This window comes from Planococcus citri, chromosome 4 (genome assembly GCF_950023065.1).
Source record: "Planococcus citri chromosome 4, ihPlaCitr1.1, whole genome shotgun sequence".
Taxonomy (NCBI): Eukaryota; Metazoa; Arthropoda; class Insecta; order Hemiptera; family Pseudococcidae; genus Planococcus; species Planococcus citri.
The window spans coordinates 41,791,262-41,799,229 of NC_088680.1; the positions used below are offsets into that span (position 1 = coordinate 41,791,262).

General features: G+C 31.6%; 1 protein-coding gene across 4 annotated transcripts in view; it reads left to right on the forward strand.

The window, feature by feature from the left end:
* LOC135845354 (amyloid beta A4 precursor protein-binding family B member 1-interacting protein-like) overlaps positions 1-7,968 on the forward strand; it is an 82,119-nt gene that overhangs the window by 72,495 nt on the left and 1,656 nt on the right. For all 4 annotated transcript variants that reach the window (XM_065363847.1, XM_065363845.1, XM_065363846.1 and 1 more), the window contains 7 exons: positions 3,456-3,557; positions 3,641-3,703; positions 3,802-3,920; positions 4,412-4,649; positions 4,732-4,922; positions 5,006-5,188; positions 5,283-5,453. In XM_065363847.1, coding sequence (XP_065219919.1) covers positions 3,456-3,557; positions 3,641-3,703; positions 3,802-3,920; positions 4,412-4,649; positions 4,732-4,922; positions 5,006-5,188; positions 5,283-5,453 — 1,067 coding nt within the window. The remainder of the gene's footprint in view (positions 1-3,455; positions 3,558-3,640; positions 3,704-3,801; positions 3,921-4,411; positions 4,650-4,731; positions 4,923-5,005; positions 5,189-5,282; positions 5,454-7,968) is intronic.

Here is a 7,968-nt window from a genome sequence, read left to right on the forward strand (position 1 = left end):
GTACTCGTTCTAAATTTGTACCCAATGTTTTCTTTAATTTCTGACGAGTTTTACACAACAAACGAACGCCTTATAATGATTCACTTTCGCAGAAATCTCAAATCAGAGCATTCCTTGCACCATACTCGTATAGTATAAACAAAACAACCTACACATACGCGATTATTTTTGGAACATCCTGTGTACACGAGTACTTTTCTCGTACCACGTACGCCTCCAGCTAGTGTAATTTCTTCATCTCTAACCACAATACCGCAATTTTCATCGCATTTGTACGACCCTCGGAAAAATTTCGCAATTGCGAAGGCGTACAGACTACTAATACTTACCCAGTCAGCCTATTATCATAATACATAATATAGTGTGGAAACCGGAAGGACATCTCCTCCTCATTGATATCAATATGTGGATCTGGTCGCGTCTATTACACTTACGCGTTAGCGTACATTAGAGTTGCATTTCCCTAATTACCAGCTCTGTTGTATGTACATAGTACTCCTCGTCTCCAGCGCGTTACCCAAATTAAACTCTCGATCTTGACATGTTAAAACGAGCGCGACTTAATTCAACGCCTACATGCCATTAACAGGGCCAGTTCAATACACGTTTGATACACGACTCGTATATACGTACTCGTCAACAAAGATCTGAGATCTCTTGTGTACTATACAGAGAGTGAGAGCGGAGGCAAGACAGCGAAACTACACAGAGTATACATTCCTTAAATAACTCTATGAAATATACAAAGACGCCTAATCTATGTAGTAACATTCACACAAATTGACAGCAACATGCTGCCTCAGGCTATGGGCTCTGCGAACACCATCGTACGCGTAATGGACCGTACAGAAGCTGTAAAGATGGCGGTATTGACGAGTTTTTTTTTTTTTTGAAATACTCGAGTGAAAAAAACTTCACAGATGGTTTTAAAATACGAGTATGTAGTGCGCATTTCCGAAGGGGTCCTTTTTTTACAGGGTATTGTTGCGATGTTGTGTAAATGATTGTGTATTGTGGATGTGGAACGTACGTTGGGATAAGGTTTGTGTAGGAAGAGGTTTGGAAGTATTGGAGAAAAAATGGTTTGATTGGATTATGAAAGTTTCATTGAGGTGGACAGAGGATGACTTAACAGACGGTAAAAAGGGCAGTAGCCAGATGGGCCCAGTGAATAATGGGCTTTCTTGGTAAAATGGACTCTCGCAAAATGCACGAAAAATACGTGCGTTTAAAAAGTATTGAAATTATCTGAAAACACTTAAGAAAAGCATTACAATCGCTGAAAAAAAAATAATCGAAAACTGCTAAGATTTCAATGAAAATTGTCCAATTACTTGGAAAAAAAGGGTTAAAATACATCAAAATGGTGCAAAAACACTCAAAAAACGTATTACAATGATATAAAATTACCTATAAGTGGTAAAATTGAAGAAAATAATTGAGTGTCCCTAAAAATAAAATTACTTACAAAAATATATATATAAAATTTCAAAAAAAGTTTTCCAAAAACGGAATTTTTTTTTTTAAAATTGAAATTGCCACAAATATTGAATAAAAAAAAACTTTTTTTCAGACAATATTATTTTAGCCTTGATTTTGATTTTCAGAATATTTGTTTTCTGTGTCGAAATTGCAAAAAAAAAACAGTGTTCAGCAAAATTAACAAAAAACTCTTTATTTTTTGTGCAAAAATTGTCATTTTTGTTGTAAAAATTATAAAACAATTTTTTGTGAAATCAAAATAATCGCGAAAAATGACTGTTTCTTTTTTCAATCAAAATTGCCAGAAGGTCTTGTTTTTTCTCAAAATTATAGAAAACACGATTTTTTGGTCAAAATTTCCAGAAAGTTTTGCTTTTTTATGCCAAAAAATTTTTTGAGACCAAATAGTGAAAAAGATCAGTGCATTCCAGGAAACCTTGCTTTTTTGTCCCAAAAGCCTGTTTTTGTGTCAAAATTTCAAAAAAAAAATCGGTCAACTGAGGACCCATTTTTTGTCAAAAATTTCAAACAAATTTTCATTGATGTTTACCAAAAAGTCTTGTTTTTTACCAAAATTGAAAAAAAAATTTTTCAAGATGAAATTTAGTCTTTGTTTTTTGCTTCAAAAACTTCGCTTTTTGTGTCGGAATAACAAAAAAATCAGTGTTTATCAAATTACCAAAAAAAAACTTACTTTTTTTCGCAAAAAATTGCCAAAAACCCTAATTTTTTGTAGAAATTGTTAAACCATTTTCAGTTAATTTTCTTCTAAAAATCAGAATTTCCAGAAACTTTTGGTTTTTTGCCAAAATTGCAGGGTAAATCTTTTTTTTGAAAAAAAATTTTCAGACTGTCTTGCTTTTTTTTCGCGAGATATTCTTTTAAAAAAATCAAAATTACAAAAAGAAATCAGTTTTTATTTCAAAATTATAAAGAGTGTTACTTATTACCTTTTTTTGAAAAATTTGAAAAATTCCAAATTTGACCGTAGAATAAACATATTTTTTTCCAAAGTTGTCAAATTAAAAATCAAAATTTTCAAAAAGTCTTGTTTTTTTGCCAAAATTTTGAAATAATCTTTTTTGGTCAAATTTTTAAAGGAATCTTGCATTTTTTTGGCCAAAAATTTGTTGTTGTTTTTTGTAAAATTTTCAAGAGAATCAAATTTTTATCAAAATAATTAACAAATCTTTCCTACTTAATTTTTTATCTTTTTTCACTAATTTTTATCAAAGTCGAGTTTTTTTCAATTTGAAAAACCCGAAAAATGCACTCATCTCAGGTGAAAGAAATTCAAATATTTTTAATTTCTCTGAAATAATTGTAATATATGATGTATTTCGAGGTGGTATTGGTCTAGACATGAATTTTGGCCTCTTGGGTGATCCGCAAGGGGGTTCAGTGGTTCTAAAAATCGCGAAATTCAATTTTTTATCTAGTAAAAATTACTTGACATAGAAAATATTGACAAATTCGGTCCTATTCGGGTTGATGGTGTAATTGGGCATCTTTCATTACTTATTGCGAGAAAAAATATTTCGGCTCAAATTGAAATTAATTATTTAAATGAGAAATTTGTCCTGCTCTTTTCTGCCGACAACACAGCTGTTAAATATTGATGAACGTTCGTGTCCATTCTATGGCCCATGGTCAGTTACTAAACAAGCCGGATTTAATACTTCGATTATTTTACATCTTTCAATAAGCATTATGCACCTAAAACCTGTGTACTCGAGTCACACGACTCGAAAATACAGCATTAAATCAATGACTCATTTACTATAATGAGTTCATGTTTGTATTTGGCTTCATTTACCTATGCATACGAATTATGACCATACTAAAAAAAACAAGTGCCAAAAGTCCCCTGATCTCCTCTCCGGTTACCCCGAAATTAGCATAAATATTACTTAATTTATTCGTGAACTGATAAAACACACGTAATATATTTTTTCCGTTCTGTTTTCTTACAGATACACAAGATGTCGATTTGGACGCCATATTGGGAGAATTATGCGCTTTGGAATCGCAATACAAAGAGGCTGCGATTGCATCTCCTCGTCAATCGAGTACTGGTGAGTTGAAATTTCACCTCTCTGGGTACACAATATTATGGTGTTAGTTTTGAGTGAAATTAATCCAAGTGTTTTCCCAACAGGTTCAGATATCTCTTCTTGCTACAGGAGAACAACGTCGAGTACATCTCCTCAGACAGGAGCAGGTAAATATAGCGAATTCGAGTTCGTAATCTACGAATCGTGCCCCTTTTTCAAAGGATGCGATGAAATAATACGATTGTTTTATTGTTTGTTAACGCAGTTATGAGAACCGAAAGTCCAGACAATGACTCAGCTTTTTCGGATAGCGTTTCGTTATTCTCGAGCGAAAGTTCCACCTCGAGCAGTACGACTCCTTCGACTAATACGAGTAGTAATCAGGTATTGATATTGGACTTTGTATTGTCGAGACATAGTTATAGGGTACTCGTAGGATATCGGAATGAAGGGTATTTTATGCGATATGATTGAAAAGAAGTATGTACCTTCGTAGAATAGAGGATTAAGATAGTATAGGATTAAACAAGGGGATGCTACGAGTTGGAATTACGACACAAAAGGGTCGATGATCGAACTAGATAGTTGTATGGTTCGATGTAGGCTACGTACACGTAGAAGACAACGAACAGAGACAGAATGAGAAAAACCTAGCACGATTATAAATACCCGAGCTAGAAGTACATAGGAAAGTGAGGAATGAAGAAGAAACCCTTATATGTAGTTTATAATTAGAAAACTTACCACCCTAATTGAAAACACTGACTGGGTCTTTGTAAGACTTTACGATATGTTTTTTTTTCTTTTTTTTGCACACACCATGAATAATTCACGACTCACGTTTGATTTTTGGTTTTTTTTTTTTGCTGTTTTAGACATCGAGTAGCGACGACAGCAAAGCGGAAAAAATCAAATTAGCGTTACAAAAAATGAAAGAGGCCGAAGTGAAAAAATTATTCGTCAAAGTTTTCGGTAAAGATGGAAGCGCTAAATCGTTGCTAGTTGATGAAAATATGAAATGCGGTTTCGTAATGAGATTGTTGGCCGATAAGCACCATATGCCGGTCTCTCCCAGATGGGGTATTGTCGAATATTTACCCGAATTGCATATGGGTAAGTCGAGGGTATATTTTTATCCCGTTAGGGATCGTGCTGGTTTTAAAAATTTCCACTAAAATGAGTTTCTCCTTCGCAGAAAGGGTTTACGAAGAACACGAACCTTTGGTGGATAATTTAATGCTGTGGACTAGGGATTCGAAAAATAAACTCTTCTTCGTCGAAAGACCCGAACGTCTGTTGTTGTTCCAAAGACCCGAGATATTTCATACCGATTGTAATTCTATTCCTACTCTGGATGATGAACTCACTCAAAATGCGCTCGTCGAGGTACGTTCACATTATTTCTAATTACGAGAAGCTTTTTTTTATTTTCGTTTATTATAAATTTTCATATGTATTTTCATTCGCAGGAATATTTAAGCAGTGGCACATTACCTAACGTAGAAGGTCCATTATATATCAAATTGGATTCGAAAAAAGGATGGAAAAAATACAACGCTGTTTTACGAGCCTCTGGACTATACTATTACAAAGAAAAAACACTCAAGTCGACTAAAGATTTAGCGTGTTTGGCTACTTTCGATGTCAATCAGGTTGGTTATTTTTTCCCCCTTCTGAACGAGACGAAGTCCAATGATTAGTTTGGTTATCGCAGAGATGATAATTTGTTTTCTTTTGTTTTTCTAGGTTTATTACGGATTTGGTTGGAAAAAGAAGTTTAAAGCGCCAACTGAGCATTGTTTCGCTATCAAGCACCCGTGTTTACAACAACCAAAGTCCACAAAATATATCAAATATTTATGCGCCGAAGATGCGTTGACACTTCATAAATGGGTTACCGCTATTAGAATCATCAAGGTGATTATTTTTTAATTTTATTAATCAAATTGATTATACTAGATGGAAAGGAGAAATTTGGGTCAATTATTTAATTAAAATCAAATTTACGATAAATTCAAAATATTTCCAATTCTATCTTTTTACGCGAAGTGAAGCATTTATCGAAAAATTATTCGAACTGAAATTCTTCCTTAGAAGGTTTTAAATATTTTTTAACATTGTAAAAATTGCAATTTGGTCCATTTCCATTCTTTATTTTATAAAAATAAAGTTACGTAAGAAAAATGGATAGATTGACAGGGTGTTTAATAAGATCGGAAAATTCCTTAAGTCATCACGAAATTCGGCATTTTTCATTAAAAATCCCCTAAAAAATCGTTTTCCCTTCAATTTTTTATTTAAAATTGAAAAAATTCAGATTTGGAGTTTGGAAACGTGTAAAAAGGCTCAGCTTAGAGGAAACTAATTAATAATTACGATTTGAAAAATATTATCGCTCTTATTTTGAGGAACAGTTTGTAAAATGTTGAATTTTTAGAATAAAGAGGGGAAAATTTTTGAAAATATTTTCAAAGTGTGCATTTTTTGCAAGAGAAAAGGAGAAATTTCAGAAAGTCCTAAGTGGATATTTAGTAAATCTTCGGTATGGAATCATGATTGAAAAATATTTTTTAAATTTCTAGAGTTAGCTTGTTTTATTTTCTTGAACACAATTCAATTTTTTTTTAAAATGAATCAGCCAACATTTTTTTTCAACACCATAATCGAGACCAAAAAATTTTTGTATATCAAAACGTATTCAAAAATTGCATTTTTTTCAATTCTTTTCAAATTAATTTTTTGTGGGGGGGGGGGGGGTAGGGGTTGTTTGATTACAATATTATTGCATAAAATTTCGATTTGATTTGATTAATTTTGTATTGCTTGCTCGTACTCTAATAAAGTTACTTTTTTCAAAAAAAAAAAAAAAAATTATTTTTGCATCGATTATGGAAAAAAATTAGTGCTTATTTCGCGAAAGTATACACTTTTTCATTCTTTTCCCAAATGGCTACGGCGCATTTTCAGCGTCACGGTCATAAAGTCCAACTTTTCGGTAAAATTGTCAGTCTACTTTTCTGCCAAAAATAACTAAAAATCTAAAATTTTATAAAAATTTTCAAATAGTATGTTTTTTTAGGGTTTTGTTGAAAATTGTAATTTTTTGCAAAAAATGACAATAACTCAATAAGTATTCATTTTTTTTCCTAAAAAGTACATACTTACTCAAAAACCTTCATTTTTTGCTTTAAAAAAATGTCTTCCATTAAAAGATTGCGAAAAAAAGTACAATTTTTCTCCGATAATTACCAAAAATTCGTGCTAAAATTGTCAGTCTTTTTTTTTTGCTAAAAAATTGTCAAGAATTCTTGTTTTTTTTTGTCAAAAATTTCAAAAAGTTACTTTTTTCAAAATTTCCAAAAATTTTAGCTTTTTTGCAATTGAAAAGTTTTTGCTTTCAAAATTGCCACGACTTAGATACAAAGTAAAAAATCTCAGGTTGAAAAGTCGCGGAAAAATGTATTTTTTTTATTCCCAAAAATTGCGGATTTTTGCTAAAATTATAAAATTTCTGTTTTAAAATGTTTTTGTTTTGGTATTTAACAAAAATTACCGAAGTTTTGTTTTTTGCTAAAAATTGTAAAAAATACTCGTGTTTCAAAAGAATTTTTAAAAATGATTTTTTTTGCAAAAATTCCTAAGTTTCACTTTTTTTAAAAATTTATCCCAAAGTCTCGCTTTTTTGTCAGAAATTTCCAAAATCCTTACTTTGTAGTACAAAAATTGTTTGAAAGTTACGATTCGTCATCAAAAAATTTCAAATTGTTCAACTTTTCAAAATTTAAAACCAGAAAATTTCCATTCGTAATAATTCTGTTATTTTTGCGAGGGAGAGGAGGGAAGGATGGTTGCTAAAAAATAAGGAAAATTTTTGTACTGATTTTTCCAAATGTGGAACTAGAAAGGGAGGGGGAGGGGGGAGAGAGTTATTATATTCTAAATGTTTTTTTTTGAATCTTGAAAATTGAATTTTATTTGTGAAATTTGAGTTTTAATTTTACAGTTTGTAGAAATTATAATTTTTTGTGATCACTGAAAAAATATGATGTGCTGACTCACTTCATTGGGAATGTTCTGCTGATTTATATCTTTTTTTGGGGGGGCTGGGGGATGAAGAGCAATTGAATGAAAAAGTTGATCCATCTTCAAATTTTACTCAGCCGAAAAAACGAAATCAAAAAGTTGTCATAAATGAATCTTTCCTTATCTGGACCAAAAAAACAAAATTAAAAATGTGAAAAAATAATTGGATCTCAGATCTCCTAATATTCATGGGGGGGGGGGGGGTAGACGGAAAGGGATCAAAATTGCATTAAGTAATCGTAAATTTTTCACTTTGATCAATTTGCCTTTCGCTGGTATTTTTTCATTTTTAAATAATTCTTGAAACTGGACTTGTATTTCTAATTACGTTTTTATTTTCAATTTACAG